We start from the raw sequence: 19,704 nt of genomic DNA on the forward strand, positions 1-19,704 counted from the left end.
TCATTTGCTTCTCGGTCTCCTTCCAGTGTTTGTCAGAGTGTCTAATCTCGTTTTAATGTGGTGGTCACATTTGGACATTCTCGGATTCTAGTTTGCTTTCATCACTCAACCTTTGTACATCGTAGGCTTTAGTTTTCTGTCTAAATAAAAAAAAAAACTTTCTTTGTTTCTTGTTTACTTATTCAGTCTCTGAGTTTTGAATTCAAACCATGCCTCATCATAACATGAGCAATACTAGGGCTGAATCTTTGGAGGTTAAATGATCAGTACTGAAGATTAAGGTCTGTTAGAAAATATCCAGTAAAACAGTTTTTTATAGATGCAGCTGTGCAAATTAAAAATAAAAAACTTAAGACTGAATTTAACACGAAACTACCAACGTGTGTGCAGATAATCGGGTTCTTAAGTACCATTAATATGAGTGTGTTGTGAGTAAATTCATCAACTTTAGGGCCTCCCCTCACCCTAATCCATATAAATAAAGCTGTTTAAATTCATAGTTCCGGCTGGTTTAATTTTCATGATAATGGTGGCGAGAACTCAAAGGCACTATTCATTATAGCCATATGAAAATAAAACATAAAAAAGTATTCACTCTAACACACCAAGGGATAGTCGAATGCCATTGAGAGCATCCTCGCTGGATGCATCACCACCTGGTACGGCAACAGCACCGCTTACAACTGCAAAGCTCTCCAGAGAGTAGTGCAGTGCTCTGAACGGATAATTGGAGGTGAGCTTCCCTCCCTCCAAGACATCTACAGGAAGCGGTGCCTGAGGAAAGTGGGGAGGATCATCAAGGACTCCAGTCACCCCAGCCATAAACTGTTCACACTACTTCCACCAGGAAGGAGGTTCTGCAGCATCTGGTCCCGTACCAGCAGACTGAGAGACAGCTTTTTCCACCAGGCCATCAGACTGCTGAACACTTCATAGACACCTCACCCTTACTACTGGAACTTCAACTTCAACATTCAACACTCCACACTGTATATAAATGCCACTTGTTTTGCACATGTTCTACCAACCTCTGTATATTTTATATATTTTATTTTATTGTTTACTCTATTTAATTTGTAAAATATATATATAAACGTGCACACACACACACACACACACACACACACGTAGAAAAACATATTTAGTATACACATCCAGTAATGCATACACTCTTATATTGTACATATATTTATTACTCTCAGATTTAGCCATTCTTATATTTTGCTTGTTTTATGTTATTGTATATTTTTTTTTTGCACACCTCTGTTGCTTGTGAAGCTCGCACACAAGAATTTCACTCGCATGCACTGTACCAGTGTACCTGCACATGTGATGTGACAATAAAAGTGATTTGATTTGATTTGAATGGAGTTTGGTTAAGGAGAAACTGAAGTCATCTGGAAACATATTTAAACAGACTTCATTTCTAGAACAATTACAGGGCAGTCTAAGAAATATTGTAGTAGTATATCACAGGCTCCTATAGTTCCCGAATGCCATTGTAAATTACATCTACATTTAAAAGCATTTAAAGTACAGCCCTTCAGTGAACATTGCTGAACACTCTTTCCCACTATTATTGGTAATTGTTTACAGAGTGATAATATATTAGCTGGCTAAATTTATGGCCTGGTCTCATCTGCAGCTTAAAAACAAAATGAACAGAAACTCATAAATGTGAGTGCCAAAAACCACTGGAATGAAATGCATGACATTAAAATATGGGCCAATTAAGTTTCTAAGACTTCAGCTGACTGAACTACAGATAAAATTACTGAAGCTTCTTTTTTTTCTTCCTTCTCTTTATGGGGATATACACACAGGTTTATTTCAGTTCAGAGATAAATTACTTTGACTTGTATTAATTCTTGAAAACTAGCTACAGCCTACAGGTTACCTAAAAAGAACCTAAATTAACCTAATAAGCTCATAACTTATGTTTAATTAACATAAATCAAACCTGATCTAAGAACCTATACTTGAACCTATTGTTGGATTTTATCTCCTTGCTTTTTCTCAACAAAGCCGAGAAGGCCTAACCAGATAAATCTGTAAACTCTTTGCTGCCATTTTGCAAAATTTTAAAGACTCAACTCTGCAACATGCCTGTAACACAAACACACCCAAAAAACCGCACCGTTAGAAAGAAAAAAATGTTTTTTGGGTGGTAAAAAAAATCTCCTCTCTCGCCAAGCCCCTCCCCTCCCGGTGGGTGGGGTCTCTGTTCTGCATCATCATTCCCTCAGCTCTGCTGCTCCTCTAACAGAAAGGAAGAAAATCTAACTGGTGTGTGTTGCAGCTGCTGCTCCTTCGTGTAAGTGCTTTTCGGTTTGTTCTTCTCGGAGCTTTGTGCGGTTTTACCGGCCGTTTACTGGCTCGTTATGTGTCTAAAGCCGTGTATCAATCATTCTGAGTAACGGCGTGTTCGTAACTCGGGCTAGAAACTTCTTAAAGTTTCCACCAAAACTTAACGCATTTTGAAGCCAGGTTTACTCCGGATTGTGCTGTTTTTCTCTTGGCGTGGATTGCTTGTTTGTGTTGTGATTTTTAAAGGAAAGGAAAAGGCGTGAGATACTTTAGAAGGAGGCAGATAACGTTGGGGGGTGGGTTGGGGACAAATACCTTCAGACTTGAGGTCTGTACTTTTCTATTTTTGTAGCTGCCCGTCTGCTGCTGGGGGACATGCAGTTGCAGTTCTTTGTATATCCAATTTTAAGGAACCACAACTTACACAAATTGCTTCCTTAAAATTATTTTAGAACTTTGCTCTGGTCTTTATAGCTGCATCCCTATCATATTTTAGCTTATTTTTGCTTGTCCTACATAATAATAGCGATTTTCATGGTGGTGTTAGAATATTCTCATTTGTCAACTTCTATGCCTTTCTGCAGTATTTGATGTACCTTTAGCTATAATGGCCTGCTTCATGTATTCCTGAAATATTGCTGTAGTTTATCTGTTTAAACGGACTGTTTGTTTTTATTGTACTTGTAATATATTTTACCTAAGGGAGGTTTACAGTATGTCTATAGTCTTGTGATCCTGTGTGTTGTAGCTTGCCTCATAGACTTTACTTATCGCTCATATTACTCCTGTAATATTCATTAGCTTGTCAGAAGTCTGTCCGCCCACCCATCTATTCATGAGGAAATGAGGACCTTACCAGAAGATTCATGTAATGCCGCCCCCTCAAAGAATATACTAACAGTAACAGTGTGGGACATCCAGTAAAGCCTTCAGTTGGTTCCACGCAGAAGCGTCATCAAAAACTGTACAAGTTACTTAGCCTTTATAATGCTTAGTCAAGCAAAATAATGTATTTGCATGATAGTTTTACAAGTAAACCAATGTAAACCGGTGCCCTTATTTACAACCCTGAGGATAAATACTGATAAGCACGGAGCGAAGAATGTAAAAGTAAAAAAAAGTCTAGTTATAGCTTGTTGTACACCATGGTATCGAAAAAAAAGAACTTCTTTGAATAGGAAGTTAAGGAGAAATGTCAGGCATACATACATAAAATGTATATTTAATAGTACTTCTCTGTTATGCTGCGCTCACGTAGCTGCACTCTACTGTGTTATTTTCCTCCCACATCTAACTTCAGTGTATCGCTAGTCTGTAGTTATCTTACTGAGTCTTTATAGATTACAGTTGGTGGTGCTCGGCTGCTTTGTGTGCATTTAATGTGCTCTTGGAGTGGAGTTGGCCTGTTGTCTGCTAGTGCTTTAACAATATTATATTATGTGTTGAGGTTTTCTTGGTGTATTGTTGCTGCCCTACTGTAGAGTTCAGCGTTAGTGTTACTGGTAAAAGACCATCAAGTGTTTATATAGAGCAGCTGCTGTAATATTTGTGCTGTTGACAGTGTGGCCTGTTTTGACTCCAGGTTGTTATCATCTCTGTGATATTAGTCTGCTGGTAGCCTGCGATTGTCTGTGCGTAGCACTTCTTCATTACAGCGTTTCCTGTTGACATCCTGGAAACAATCAGCAGTTTTGTCCCAGACACCTTATCAACATAAATCTAATTAATCCTCAGGACATTTACCATTGCAGCAAAACACACACAACAGAGCAACTGTGCTAAATATAATTTTTTGTCATCTTCCCCTGGCTGTCAATATTATGCATTGCAGTATCGCTGTAATAGCAGTTAATCACTTAGTTGTTGTTGACATCTCATCATGAAACTGTAGGATCAATAGAAGTTTTCCAGTCGGTTTTAGGGCGATGTGCCTCCTCATCAGCTCACTAGACCAGTGTTTGCCTCATCACAATCAGGTCATGAACTGTGGCAAACAAATAAACAGACCTTGGCGTGGTAGTGTAAAATGCCCCTGGACTGCTGACTATTTGTTGTTTTTGTGTTGGCTCTAGTTCTTGGAATGCAGCGGGCTTCGCCTATGCAAGATGAATGTACATATAATAACCCTAAATTCAATTTAATTAAATTAGATCAGCCGAGTGTCAGAGATGCCAGTTGTGCTACTGGAGTCTGTATGATACCTGATGCGTCCCTATTTTCGGTTGCTCTGCAGGTCTTTGGCAAGTAGTATTTGTGGCTTCATCGTGTACCTTTTGTTGTGGTCTCTAAATTCATGGATCAAAGGAACCCAAGACACTTAAACACAAATAAGGGAGATGGCACCATGGCAAATTCAAACAAAAGAGGGAAAAGGCCTGGAACCAACCGTCATTCAGGCTTATCCTCTAAGTTAATGTCAGTAAGCAGAAAAAAGGTCTTGCAGTAAGTTCTAAATTAAATAATAATTAAACAACACTACAAAAAGTAACTGAAGGGAAAGGCCAGTGCTGACGGGAGAGAGACCACTTGCCACTTGGTGAGAGAATTTAAAAGAAGAAGAAGAAAGCAATCAGAGGGTGAAGGGACAAACACATCAAGACTTCTACAAATTATTTTGAACTGACAGGGCTCAGAATATATTACTTTCAAGGTCACTGTGTTCCATACAGTCCTAGCATTTTACCATAACCGATTATGTATTTGTAAACCAGCTGTTGATTTACAGAAGAAGGGCACGGACATATAGCCATGTCTATGATACTGACTGTCTTGTATTTAATTTTACAGTCCCAGTTATTATTGCTCTCCTGCTTTGCATTGTTTATAATCAAATGGTAGAACAAAAAAAAAAAATCAGTGCTTTATGTTCAAAACTTCAAAGAAGTGACAGAATTGTGGTTCATTTTATATCGAGGACTTGCTACAGCCCACTTTGATCATAGGTGTGCCAGACCAGTAAAACTCCCCGTGTAATTATGTTTGGGACTGTCTGTGATATTTATGTTTATGTGACAACTGAAATGGTACACTTGAATGTAATGTAATGATAGTCAGTGGAGCAGGTTGTGTGGTCATTTAGTGTTTTTGTTTTTTTTCTTTTTAGACTGGGTTGGGGCTAAAGTAATTATAGAGGCCTGACTAAGTCGGTTTTTACAGACTCACTGTCTGCTCATTTGCCTGAATCCATTTTCATTTCCTCACCAAACATTCAGAGTCAGAGGAATTTTGTGTGGCAATACTTAATGCTGAATAGATGTTGTCTTTTTATAAAATGGACTGTCAGACTACAAGGACAGCCATTATGTAGAAAAACAGGACAATGACACGTTTAGGTTCAGTAAAAATATGTAATAAGGGTCCCACCCCCCAAAAAATCATGCCTGTGAGTCAAGGCTTCCTGTACCGGATATGAGAGCAAGCTTTTTTTTTTAGCCTCTCTTCTTTCTGTGCTGTATTGCTGTTAAAATGTGCTGTGTGTATAGTCGATCGTCTATCTTGGTGAGGACCGCTGTAAGTTACATTTCTGAAAGTCAGAATGTTTTTTTTCCTCAGTAGTGACCGTTTGAAGATAAATACAAGGTTTTAAATTTGGAGTTGGCGTGTTTTATGAAAGACTAGGGAATGCGTTTCTGACTGTTGGTGTAGTGTGTAATTCACGAGGATTGTACAAAGTGCAATTTTAGGACATCGTGGCTGATCCTTCCTCCTTCAAAGAGATGTTTAAGGGTTCAGACTTGGACCCAAGGAATTAATTTTATATCAGTCACTGTCCTCTCAAAGGCTCAACGCACATGTGGCTTTTACCTTCATAAACTTTTAAGAGCTTGACACACTTTCTTTCCTATTTCAGTTCAGCTATACTTCTGAAAATGGCAGAAATAAAATACTGTCTCTGTTATACTCAAGGAAACTTAAATACTCCTACAGTCCTGGTATCTAACAAAGGATTGTGCTTAGTGTTTACTTTGTTCCTTTGTGAATGAACAGTGTGCATCAACAAGGTGCTCAATATTCATTTTAGATGGGAGTTCACACATTGATCTGGAGTCAGTGAGTTCAACAAGAAAGAATTAGGCCTTTTAAAATGAATCAATAATAGCATCAAAAGTCATTCTAACCTTATCAATGTAAATTCATGGTAAGCATATTATTACTGCTGCAGTAAACCGGTATGTGGATCCAGATTTGGACGTGGTAGATGTCTCTCCTGAAACATGTAAATTTGCGTGTAAATACAGGAACACAGGAAGGCTAAACAAAACTTTGGACTGTTGAATATCTTATCTGTCGGGATCAGTAGACTATTGGTCAACAGTTTTGTATTGAAGTGAAGCAGTTTAGTTAGCTATATCACAGGAAGAAACTGTTATAAAACAGTTTATAAAGAAAAGCAGAAATTATCAATAATAACTTAATTTGACTTATTTTTCTTCTTAGTATTTTCCCCTTTTTTTACATTAGAGGAAGCATATGAGGCTCTGCAGTTTTAACAAGAATATAAGAGAGGGGGAATTGTTAGTGATATGAAAGACTGGGGAAGGCAACAGCTGCTGTGTGCAGGGCTCAAGAGTGCAAGATTTTAACTTAAATTTGCAACTACAAACAAGTGTTTGTAGTTTTGCTTTTTCCCCTTTAACTAAAATGTTATATTGACGGTGTCACAGTCATTAGAGCTGTTCTTTATTATATACAAAGTGAAACTTTCCCAGAGTCTGTAACAGCTGAGCTCATTAGTACAAGTGTAATGAAACTTTTGTGAGCCAAAGAGTTTATTACATCAGAGGATCTGGTCTGATCGCATCAAGTAGACTGTACTTACTTTTCCATGGGTCTCGACAAGGCCTTGTTCCTTTTACAGAAATTTGAGAAAGCAAGCAGCTGTTGCTTTGTCAGCTGACTAATTTGCTTTATCAACATGGAGCTTTAGACTCCACTATAACCCAGTTAAAGTGAACGTCCGCAGTTGCCTGGACGTTTTTACACATCAGCTGAAGAGACCTTTGGTGCTGCATATTGGGATTAATAAACGCAAAAGGGACTTCTCAAAATAGGTGTCAGAGATCACAGAGAAGGGGAGGAAGCAAGACAGGAAGCCCTGTTGTTGCAATGTGTTCATGGGACAGGAAATTATCTGTCCCTTTTCCCCATCCTGAAAACCCTAAAACAACATCCAGACCCTCCACTGTCTTTTCAACTCTCAACTCTCTGGGATATTTACATTGCCTTAAATCAGGGGGGTCGAACTCCAGGCCTCGAGGGCCGGCGTCCTGCAGGTTTTAGATCTCACCCTGGGTCAACACACCTGAATCTAATGATTAGTTCATTACCAGGTCTCTGGAGAACTTCAAGACATTTTGAGGAGCTCTTTTAGCCATTCAAGTCAGCTGTGTTGGATCAAGAACACATCAAAAACCTGCAGTACACCGGCCCTTGAGGCCTGGAGTTTAACACCCCTGCCTTAAGTTGATGTTTCCTATTTCGTTAATAAGGGAAACAGGTTTTCTGAACAGGTTTACAAATGTATGAAAAACTTAAGGCATGAAGCCAGCAGAAGAGGAAATGAATGACTGTCCATCCCACAGTCCAAAGACATGCAGTTTGTGGGGTTATTTTAATTTATCAATCTAAATTGCCCATAGGTGTGAATGCGGGAGTGAATGTGAGTGCGAATGGTTGCCTGTCTCTGTGCATTAGCCCTGCGACAGACAGACTGGGTCCTATTTTTCTTAAACAAAAATCAGGTAAAAGAAATATCACGTAATTCTTTGTTTTTACATTTATCAGGTCCCAATCAGCCCAAATATAAAGAGAAATTAAAAATGCATGCCATGAAAGAGTTCGGGTCTTAGGAGGTTAGTTTGTTTTCTTCTCCCATTCCTGGACGAACTCCGCTGTTGCTCTTTTCTCTATTTTGTTCCATTTGTCAACCAATAGGCATTCAGCAGCTGCATATGTCATCTGCTTCCAGTGACGTGCTTGCTGTCCAAATGGAAAGGCGGGCAGACACATTTGCATGACCATAACTTGCACATAGAGCTTTTCTTAACTTTTATGACTTTAGGGTTGGCAAGCATCTCCATAGTCCAAACTTCCTTCTGTAAAACTGACAATTGCTGATACCATTTATGGCAGGGTGAGACACGCACACACACATATACCCGCACACACACATAATTAACCTACCCGCACTGGGAAGGTTAATTATGGACTTCAACAGGGTTCAGTGTTGGGACCAATTCCGTTCACATTATAAATGCAGTATCATCAGTATAGGTTTTCAGTATAGGCAGTATCATCAGAAGACAGCATAGATTTTCACTGCTAAGCAGATGACACCCAGCTCTATCGATCCATGTGTTGTGGAAGTTTTCCATTTAAATAAAGCCTGCAGACGAGCGGTGAGCGGTAGCTAACATTCTTTAATCAAAACACACAAAGAACAGACAACCAAGCTTGTGGAGAGCCTACATGACCGCGGGGCAGACGGTCAGCAGTCTCACTGAGCCTAACATGGCTCTCAGTTAAATACCTTCTCCAGGAACAAAAGGCAGTACAGCTGTTACACACCTTAAGGTTCACACTCCCTTGCTACCTTCCAGAGTCCTCAAAGAGACAAAAGATTCTTCCTGTGGAGCTGTCTGCTTCTCCCAACTTCCTAACTAGACCCCCACCGTTTGTCTTACTGTATGAGTGTGAGACTTGTTAAAATCCAGTGGCACCAAGGCATTATACAATAAAATAATGTGATTAATACACAAGTAAAAGAAATTCCTATACAATCCCACCCTTTGATTCTTAAATCAAAGAATCACATTAATACCAGAATTTCTTTCCTGACATTCTGTATATCACATCAACATTATTGTACACTTAAAGGAGTTTCACACTGTGTATGCTCACTTTACTGTTCTCTCAACACCCTTTGTTCATCTTTAATCTTCCCCACAATCTAAGCTCTCACATGCAAATGGCAACAACAATGATACAGAAAGGTCTTCTCCAGAGTGTCAAAGTACTTTGCATGGCAAAGTGAAACAGCATTAGGTGGTCATTCCCAGTCACGGTCATGGCTCCTGGTGTCTGTGCCATTTACAGAGTCATAATTCCAGCGCTGATCTCCCTTTGCGCTTTCCCTTTTGGAGCTTGGCATGCTCTCTCCATCCCTCGATTTCTGTTCCAACGCAGCTGTAGATTAGGAGCAGAGCAAGTCGTACACTCCTGTAGTCTTCCTCAACGTCAACGTAGAAACTCTTTATTTTATTTTAAGATTTTGCTGTTCAAAAACTCCTCGTGACAATCTTTTGGAGGTTCAGTGGTGCAGCCCACTGTCGTTTGTCAGTTGTCCTGGAGATGGTTCCTGCTTCTCACTGGTCCTCTTGAAGCCTTCTCTCCTGGTCATGGTCTGCATCTGCGCCTCAGTCAATCCTTCCATATCCCTCATGTCACGGTCTCTGCAATTTAAAAATGAAAGCTTCCCCAGAAAACCCTCTTTTGCCCTATGTCAGCTTAGCACAATTAGACATGCACAATAAAGTTGTTCATTGTCTCTTAAAAATTCCCAGGGATTCTCCCCTGGAGTAGTTTCACTCCAGGCCCTGTCGTAAGAAAAAGTAAAACATTAGCCAGCAGTGTGTCCTGCTGTAAATCGTGCAATTAGATCCCACGATTATGAGACATTTTGATCATTCTTATCACTGCTTAAAACAACACATCTCCTCTCTCTGGTTCTAAACTCTCCTTTCTTAAAACCTAGAAAGTGAGACTGTAGTTGCCCTACGTTGAAAAACACCAAACCCTCTTCCTGTTTTTTTTTTTTTTTTTTTTGTTTATTTTTATCAACAATTCTGGTAAAAAGAATTTTTTGTGTGTCCACCCTAGGGGAGCTGGTGACCTGCAGTACCACCACCTTCCGCTAGTTGGAGACGATTACTTTTACACACATTTCTACACTCCTCTCTTTTTTTTTCTTTTCTTGTTTTTGTTCCCCATTTTCAACATTTGAGACTTGTTAAAATCCAGTGGCACCAAGGCATTATACAATAAAATAATGTGATTAATACATAAGTAAAAGAAATTTCTATACACATGAAGCCAGATAACACACACAATTAGTTACACTGCAGGAATGTCTTAAAGACAAGAGGCTTTCCTTTTTCCTAAAGCACATTGTACTGGATCAGGTGACCCTGAATCCTCCCTTAGTTATGCTGCAATAGGCGTAGGCTGCTGTGGGATTCCCAAGATGCATTGAGTATTTCTTCTTCAGTTACCTTTCTCACTCACTATGTGTTAATACAGTGGTTCTCAAAATGTGGTACGTGGGAAGTCTACCCCCCCCCCCCCCCAAAAAAAAAAAACTTTTAAGATTAAATAATACACCATGATTGAGGGATTTCAGAAAAATTAAAACGTACAGCTCTGCTATCACTTACGACATAAATGAAGACAGGAAACTAAACAGCAGTGACATTTGTAGGAGTTGAAGTTGGGCTAGCTGGTATTTAATGATGTACTATGTGGTGGATAGCTACACAGCTAGGGTTAGCATAACATAAACACATTAGCACAGTGAAGCTGGAGGATGAACGCTAACACGAGGGTTCCCGATGTTTAGGGACAAATCCAATTGCTTGTCGGGTTGATGTAAACAGACCAAACTTCAGTCAGGAGAAATACTGAGACAATCCATCCACAATACAAGGTTAGCAATTAATATACTGCTACATGGGCTGGGCTGTAGTTACATCATAAGGTTTTAAAAGCTGAGCTTTAAAATAAACAGTGGTAATAAAAACCGAGAGAGGCCGACAGTGATCACTGCCTTTTTTTAGGGGCTTGTTCAGATTAAATAGAACAAAGTAGAAAACATTAAACGTTTTCTGGTTGACTCCAGCTCCCAGAAGAGCTTCGGGAACTCTTGTGTCATCTTTGCATAGAGATTTCCCGTGTACCACCATAGAGAGCCCAAGTAACACAGTTTGAGAAAGACTGAAATAGAGTAAAATAATATGTCATAATTGTCAGAAAGATTACACTGCACATAAGCGAGACTAGCGAAGGCCACCATGGTTTATTGGTTATGTGTGTTTCTGTCTGCGCGTGTGTGGTCATTTCCAGTCTTTGTTGTGGAGTCTGACAGCAGTTGGAAGGAAAGACCTCTGCCCACATTGTGGGTGCTGCAGCCTGCCACAGAAAGAGCTGCTCAGTGCTGTCAGAGTCTCCTCCTGGTGTGGAAGATGTTGTCCAACAATAACAACAATGTGTCACCTCTCCATAGGTCTGTGGAAGTAGATGATGATTTTGGAGATCGACCGTGGTCAAAGCAATCAGTGATCGCTTGCCAGTCTAGGTGACTTTTAGGTCTCTTCCCCAGCTATACACACAAGTTAATATTGTTATGAGCACCATGATTAATTAAATCTGCATTGCTTTAATTGCGTCCCACATCTCCACATATAACTGGCAGTTCTAACAGATGTGGTTTTTGGCTTGCATGGACACATGGACTCATCAGGAGAGAAAACAGGAGGACATTTTTGAGAGATATCTGATCTTTTCAACTAGCTGGTTCACAGGGGACGGAGCTGATGGCGGAAGGCTCTGCCTCACATACTACTTTTACAGACTCGGCAGACTTACTTGTGGTTCCTAATCTGAGAGCCAAGTGCTCTGTTGGAAAAATAAGGTACTTGAAGGTTAAGCTAATAACATGGAATTGAAAATGGAGTGTTTAGTAAACCTCCTGATCAAATGGGGGAAAAAATAAATTCAAAAATAATAAAAGAATATAAAATATTTGCATGTACGAGTTGTATTTTGTATCAAATTTGCTACATCGCACTTCTTCTTTCTTTTCTTTTTTTACTTAAATTTATTGTGCAGTTTCTACAAAACACCGAGTCTCAGACTGGCTGCTGCACTTTGCTTTAAAGCATTGGGGTAAGATGGGGACTGATTATTCAAGACTTTGTATGTGTGAGGAAATATTTTAAATTCAACAGATTTAACAAGAGGCCATCAAAGAGAAGCCAATATATGGGCAGTGCATATTGGAAAAATATAATAATATATACGAGACTTTTTACTACTGTGACCACTATGCTTGAATTAACTTTCCCCCCTTTTGTTCCCAAGGATGTTTGAAGCATTTCCTAATTCTCAGGGTGGATTTTTAGCAGACACGTTGGTCCGTGTGCTGCCTCCTGTGTGGAATTACAGGGCCAATCATAATATCCGCTCTGAGCTGCCTCTGTGTTAAAAGCTCTTTGTACTGGAGCAAGTTTGGACATTCCAACTTGGCATACAGTTACAGCCCCATTATACTCGCTGTGCACTGCCTGGCAAACTGCACCATTCATCACCTCTTGATTTTTGTAACCTTGGTCTTTGTACTGCAGCCACTGGGTTGAGGACACAAGTGTTCAACTGTGTTGCTTTTTACAACCATTTTAATGATACATCAGTACAGAAGCTCAGAGATTCACATATTACAGAGGAATATGTTACAAGAGTTTGAAAATACGTTGTGGGGGAAAATCACTTTCTTTGATTCCAGTTTTGTCTCTTTCATCATCTTCATCTTCTTCTTCTTCAACAAATCCAGGGGTCTCTAAGCTCTGTGCAGTTATGTTTATCCAGGAAGTTGCCTTTGTGTCAGAATCTTTGTCCTTTGAGTGCCACTCTTCTCATCTGGAGTGGATGACTTGAAGAGAAAAGTATCAATGTTGATAATCATTCGTCATGAGGCTGACTTGTTTGGTCTTGTTCTGAAAATGTTGTAACAGGTGTAACTATTTTTTTTTTTCAGTTTCACTTACCACTTTGTTTACTACACCTTAATCTAAATCCATTTGGGATTACATGAGGAAAGGCATCCAGCATAAAAACTTACCAAATCAAACAAGTGGTACTACACACTGTGGTACTACACACTGTGGTGACCCCTTGTGAATAAGACAGCTACTGACAGTAGCTGCTTACTCTCTTCCTACACGGGAAAAAACTCCTAAGCTATTTTTTCCAGTGATATAAAAAAAAAAATCTTAGATTTTAATGTTAAGTCTTTTGTGCGATTTAGATTAGATGAAACTTTATTAATTCGTCGGGTGGGTTCCTCCAGGAAATACAGTTTCCAGTAGTACAGCACCGACAGAAGTTGCATATTCCAGATACAATAAAAGGGAATGAGAGTAAGGATATACGCATAAATATACCACACATATACAGTAGCCTGCAAAAGTAATCGGTCCCCTTGAACTTTTCCACATTTTGTCACATTACAGCCACAAACATGAATCAATTTTATTGGAATTCCACGTGAAAGACCAACACAAAGTGGTGTACACGTGAGAAGTGGAACGAAAATCATACATGATTCCAAACATTTTTTACAAATAAATAACTGAAAAGTGGGGTGTGTGTAATTATTCAGCCCCCTGAGTCAATACTTTGTAGAACCACCTTTTGCTGCAATTACAGCTGCCAGTCTTTTAGGATATGTCTCTACCAGCTTTGCACATCTAGAGACTGAAATCCTTGCCCATTCTTCTTTGCAAAACAGCTCCAGCTCAGTCAGATTAGATGGACAGCGTTTGTGAACAGCAGTTTTCAGATCTTGCCACAGATTCTCGATTGGATTTAGATCTGGACTTTGACTGGGCCATTCTAACACATGGATATGTTTTGTTTTAAACCATTCCATTGTTGCCCTGGCTTTATGTTTAGGGTTGTTGTCCTGCTGGAAGGTGAACCTCCGCCCAAGTCTCAAGTCTTATGCAGACTCCAAGAGGTTTTCTTCCAAGATTGCCCTGTATTTGGCTCCATCCATCTTCCCATCAACTCTGACCAGCTTCCCTGTCCCTGCTGAAGAGAAGCACCCCCAGAGCATGATGCTGCCACCACCATATTTGACAGTGGGGATGGTGTGTTCAGAGTGATGTGCAGTGTTAGTTTTCCGCCACACATAGCGTTTTGCATTTTGGCCAAAAAGTTCCATTTTGGTCTCATCTGACCAGAGCACCTTCTTCCACATGTTTGCTGTGTCCCCCACATGGCTTGTGGCAAACGGGACTTCTTATGGTTTTCTGTAACAGTGGCTTTCTTCTTGCCAATCTTCCATAAAGGCCAACTTTGTGCAGTGCACGACTAATAGTTGTCCTATGGACAGATTCCCCCACCTGAGCTGTAGATCTCTGCAGCTCGTCCAGAGTCACCATGGGCCTCTTGGCTGCATTTCTGATCAGCGCTCTCCTTGTTCGGCCTGTGAGTTTAGGTGGACGGCCTTGTCCTGGTAGGTTTACAGTTGTGCCATACTCCTTCCATTTCTGAATGATCGCTTGAACAGTGCTCCATGGGATGTTCAAGGCTTGGGAAATCTTTTTGTAGCCTAAGCCTGCTTTAAATTTCTCAATAACTTTATCCCTGACCTGTCTGGTGTGTTCTTTGGACTTCATGGTGTTGTTGCTCCCAATATTCTCTTAGACAACCTCTGAGGCCGTCACAGAGCAGCTGTATTTGTACTGACATTAGATTACACACAGGTGCACTCTATTTAGTCATTAGCACTCATCAGGCAATGTCTAAGGACAACTGGCTGCACTTAGACCAAAGGGGGCTGAATAATTACGCACACCCCACTTTGCAGTTATTTATTTCTAAAAAATGTTTGGAATCATGTATGATTTTCGTTCCACTTCTCAAGTGTACACCACTTTGTGTTGGTCTTTCACGTGGAATTCCAATAACATTGATTCATGGTTGTGCCTGTAATGTGACAAAATGTGGAAAAGTTCAAGGGGGCCGAATACTTTTGCAAGCCACTGTATAAATACAGAATATATCATATGGATATAGGGCTGTGCGATATGACCAAAATCTCATATCCCGATATAAGACATTTATCGTCCTGACAACGATATAAATCACAAAAATTTAACATTTTCTGTAAATCCTGAGAATCTCGGGCAGCTCGACTTGCGTGAAGTGTTTTCAGCTGGGCGTCGTGTACCTGGAGTCGAGTGTTTTAACCAATGCATGAAACTGTACATTTTTAGAGATAGGTTGTAACGGCCGCCGTTTTCTTTGTGAGTATTTATTAAATGGCGTGCTGCGGGGAAAAGCCTGTTCTAAAACATACAAGTAAAGAAAGTAAAACATTCCCTCCAAAAAACTTGTAGATTCTAAACAAGCAAATCAGTCCGTGCATGATTACATTGCTCCGCCCATCAAAAAGTACCTGAGACAATATACCGACTATCATCATTTATTGGACTGAGTCCAATAGGAAGTTGTTGTCAGTTGGAAAAAAATTACATATTGCACAAATTTTCCAAGGATTGAATGAACTAATAATAATTTTATAATATGTCACAGATGATCAGTTTCCAGATATTCCCCTGGTTTTATGATATTATTTTTTTAATCTATATTTGGCTTTTTATGAATAAACAGAAATGCACTGCGATTTGTTTGCTTAAGGTTTTTCAAATGATCTGAATATAGATTGATACTGGGCTCCAAGAGAGTGTGATTGCCAGTGGCTGATTTGTCAGTATCAGATTTTTATGGAATCTTTAGTCAGTTCTGCAGTGTTTTTTAAGGTATTTAAACACTGCTGAGTTGCAATGCAAAGAATGCAAAAAAAATAAAATAAATAAAAAAATGCATGTTTCACATATTTAGTTTATTATTAATGATGCAATATTCACTGTGTCTCCAACAATAGATCTTGTATCTACCAATCAGAAAGCAACACCGGTCTCAGCCTTAATGGAGAAAAAGCCGAGTGGTGTCGTGACAGAACAAAGGAAAATGTCCAGATGACAGCAGGTGACACATTCCCACTATGCTGACATAGCTGGTCAATTGACAGCTCAAGAACACGCCCTTCCTGCTGAACACCCATAGTGCAGCAATGATTGTTAGGAGGAAGGCTTGTGTTGCCTTGGTGATCGCTACCATCCTCTTCCTCATGATTGCCAGCCAGAGCATTCAGAGGAGGTATTTCCTGTTGCAGCCTGCAGCTCCGCCCAGAGGCCACAGCGCGCCCAGTGGCAGGATGACAGGTGAAGAGCGGGTGTGAGAAATGAATGGGGGTTTTTTTTGTTGTTGTTTTTTAAGTATTGATCCACACGGCCTGAACTTTTTTCTGTTTCCAGCAGCTGAATTCACAGGCCCAATTTCAGGTCAGGACCCTCCTTACTTGAAACCTGAACAAATTCCCTTTGGTCCCACTGAGGAAGAGATAGTTGAGGAAGAAAATGACGAGGAGGAGGAAGAGATGGTGATTCAGGAGCAGCTTATGAAAAACGCTAAGTATGACATGTAACACTTGTAACCCTGCATATTCCACTAATACCCTGGTCTGACACCTGTGTTTTGTGCTCTTTCAGGCTGTGTGGCTGCTCTGATGCCTGTATTTCAGACAACAATGGGTCAACATGGTTCAGCCAGCGCTACGACGCTAAACAGCAGCCCATCATCAAAGAGACCGGCAATAATTTTGACTCTGATGCACTTCAATGGTGGCTGGTAAGGACAAAATGTAGTGATAGTTCAGATTTTATTTCATTATTTCCAAATCTACATTTTTATTCTTGGACTAGATAGTTTTGCACAATTCACTTTTTAAAAAATGATCCTTATTTATCTAATACTCCACCTTAGTGTAGCCCCCAAAGGTCTGAAGGTTGGTCTGAAACAAGCTGTTTAAGCTCCTTTCCCTTTAAGTTTCCTTTCTTTTGAATGTTATTGTCCCTTTTAACCAGGAAATGTGAAAAGCAGAACTGTGGCTTTTTAATGGCCAGCAGGGTCACTAACTCCAGTGGCAGTGACTGCTTTGTTTACTTAAACTCTAAATCCAAAACACTTTCTGTGAATAGTGAATAAAACAAGAGTTTCTTGCAAATGGTAATGTCCAAATTATAAACTTAGCCTGAATTATCAGTGTTTTTTTTTATTAAAATAGTACTACTACTACTACTTAAGCAACAGTACTGTCTTTAAAATAATGCATCATTTGTTAATTCAACTTTTGTAAAGCTTTTTTTAAACTACATAAATAAATAAACAAGGCGTTTTTTTGTTTTTTACAGTAAATGGCTTTTATTGCAAGTAAGTAAATAATTACCAAGTCATTTACAGTTTTTCCCTTGATTTCCTTTGCTTTAGTTTATGAACAAAGAAGATTCACAGGAAATCATTGCAGCCTTCAAAGGGGCAATGACTCAACAGCAAATCAGCTTAATCTCTGGGCATTGTTTTAAATTGAAAGACCAACAGATATTTTGTAACATACTGGATGATGTTGCAGTAAATAGTCAAGACCAGTTATGAAGTTTTGTATTTTCAGAAGCCTGAATTTGTCCTTGTGGAGACTGGCTGCAGTTTGCATGAGAAGACAAATGTCTGAGTCTTTTTCCTGCATTTAGAGAGATGAACTCCTGCTGCAGAAACCATTAGTAGATTAAAAAGAGGAGGCCAGTAATGCTGCTAACATAATTAGTCTGGGCCACAGAAGGCAGTAAACTGTGTGTGTGTGTGTGTGTGTGTGTGTGTGTGTGTGTGCGCGCGGGTGGGGGGAGGGGTGTCAGTACTCTTTCACCTGCTTCTTTTTTAAAATTAAGAAATGATTTAACTAAAAATTATTTTACTGTCATGAAAGACAGAGATAAGCACCAATAACAAGCCTTTTGACACTGGAAGTTTAAGAATTTTTAACGTGACTCATTATGCAAATGTTTTACTTGAGTGTTTGTCTGCTCTTTCACAGAGTCTTCAACGGGCCGGTAACGATCAGTCCTTGGAGGAAGTGATCTCAAAGATGTTCCAGGTCATATCCCCACCCTCTATAGACTTGGAGCCCGTGCCCTCACGTTGCCGTAGTTGTGCAGTGGTTGGCAACTCTGGCAACTTACGGCATTCTGGACACGGCGCACTCATTGATTCTCATGGCTCCGTGTTCCGGTACATGCACACACACACACACACACGCAATCACATGCACACACACACACGCAATCACATGCACACACACACACACGCAATCACATGCACACACACACACACGCAATCACATGCACACAGCCCTCACCCTCCTCATGTTTTTTTTTCTTCAGGATGAACAAGGCGGTGACTAAAGGGTTTGAGGAAGATGTCGGTCGTCGGACGACGCATCACTTCCTGTACCCAGAGAGTGCAGTGGACATCAGTAATGGTACCAGCCTCATCCTGCTGCCATTCAAACTGAGAGACCTGGAGTGGCTGACCAGCGCGCTGTCCACCGGAACAGTCAAAATGTACGATATGTAAAAAAACAAGTACGCTCATTGTTTCATGCATCCATCAAAAAGACATCAAAAAACATATCAGACAGGAGAGATTATTTGATGTAAGAGGGAAAAGTTTATTTAAAAAAAAATCTAAAATTAAACTTCTGGAGTCTAGACCAGCGGTCCCCAACTTTTTTTTGCGCCACGGATTTAATGTCAGTATTTTCATGGACCGGCCTTTAAGGTGTCGCTGATATATACAACAAAATAAAAGGATACGACCAAGAAAAAACTGTGGTATTTGGTAAATATAATAATAAACGCAAATTCACTGTGATTGTGTAACTTTATTAGCAGCGCCAACAACATTGAGAGTAACATCCTCCTCTCTGCCCCTTAATGCTCTCTGGTTGCTATGGTAACGCGTAAATATTTCTTTCAAAATAAGACACACAACTACAACATGGGAAAAATACCCAGGGAAACAGAGTTAACAATAAAAACCCTGAAAACCATCAATTTCAAACCTGAGCCTCAACTTTCGTGTCCCGGTACCAAAAGAAAAACAGAAGGTTTATTACCACAACTGAAAACCGTTAGTGAAACAACTCACTAGGCAATGGGGTGATGTAAACAAACATAAAAAACAACTCATATATTCAAATAACGCTAATAGCAATAGTAGAACACTAATCACTAGGGCTGCACGATTTTGCATAAAATGAGAATCACGATTTTTTTGCTTAGAATTGAGATCACGATTCTCTCACGATTTTCTTTTCCAGTATAAATATTTATTGCGCTTATTAACTGCACATTAGCTTCGTAACAGTTGAGACTGAACATAAAAACAATAAATAAACACAAAAACAACAAATGTCTCACATTTTGTCGTTGTCACAAAATGTTGTACTGCTTGAAATTCCATCTCCACCGTCGCTCGACACTGCGTGTATAGAGCAGGTAGTGCAACAATAGAAAAATAGTTGCGGGACGGCACTGTGTAGCGTTTGTCTAGGGTGTTGATCATTTTCCTAAATCCCTCGTTTTGCACAGTGTTGATGGAGCCATATCTTTGGTCAGGTGATAAGTAATAGCCTCCGTAATTTCTTTGTGCCTGCGGGAGTTC

At 39.8% G+C, this 19,704-nt stretch overlaps 1 protein-coding gene across 2 annotated transcripts in view; it reads left to right on the forward strand.

The window, feature by feature from the left end:
• The first annotated feature begins 2,179 nt into the window (after positions 1-2,179).
• Positions 2,180-19,704, forward strand: part of st3gal8 (ST3 beta-galactoside alpha-2,3-sialyltransferase 8) — a 29,203-nt gene continuing 11,678 nt past the window's right edge. The window contains exons 1-6 of one of the 2 annotated variants that reach the window (XM_085159768.1): positions 2,180-2,314; positions 16,031-16,370; positions 16,464-16,620; positions 16,698-16,836; positions 18,077-18,270; positions 18,423-18,602. In XM_085159768.1, the coding sequence (XP_085015894.1) occupies positions 16,220-16,370; positions 16,464-16,620; positions 16,698-16,836; positions 18,077-18,270; positions 18,423-18,602 (821 nt within the window). In that variant the 5' untranslated portion in view covers positions 2,180-2,314; positions 16,031-16,219. The remainder of the gene's footprint in view (positions 2,315-16,030; positions 16,371-16,463; positions 16,621-16,697; positions 16,837-18,076; positions 18,271-18,422; positions 18,603-19,704) is intronic. The other variant, XM_085159769.1, reaches the window with a different exon arrangement.

This window comes from Neolamprologus multifasciatus, chromosome 5 (genome assembly GCF_963576455.1).
Source record: "Neolamprologus multifasciatus chromosome 5, fNeoMul1.2, whole genome shotgun sequence".
NCBI classification, from domain to species: domain Eukaryota; kingdom Metazoa; phylum Chordata; class Actinopteri; order Cichliformes; family Cichlidae; genus Neolamprologus; species Neolamprologus multifasciatus.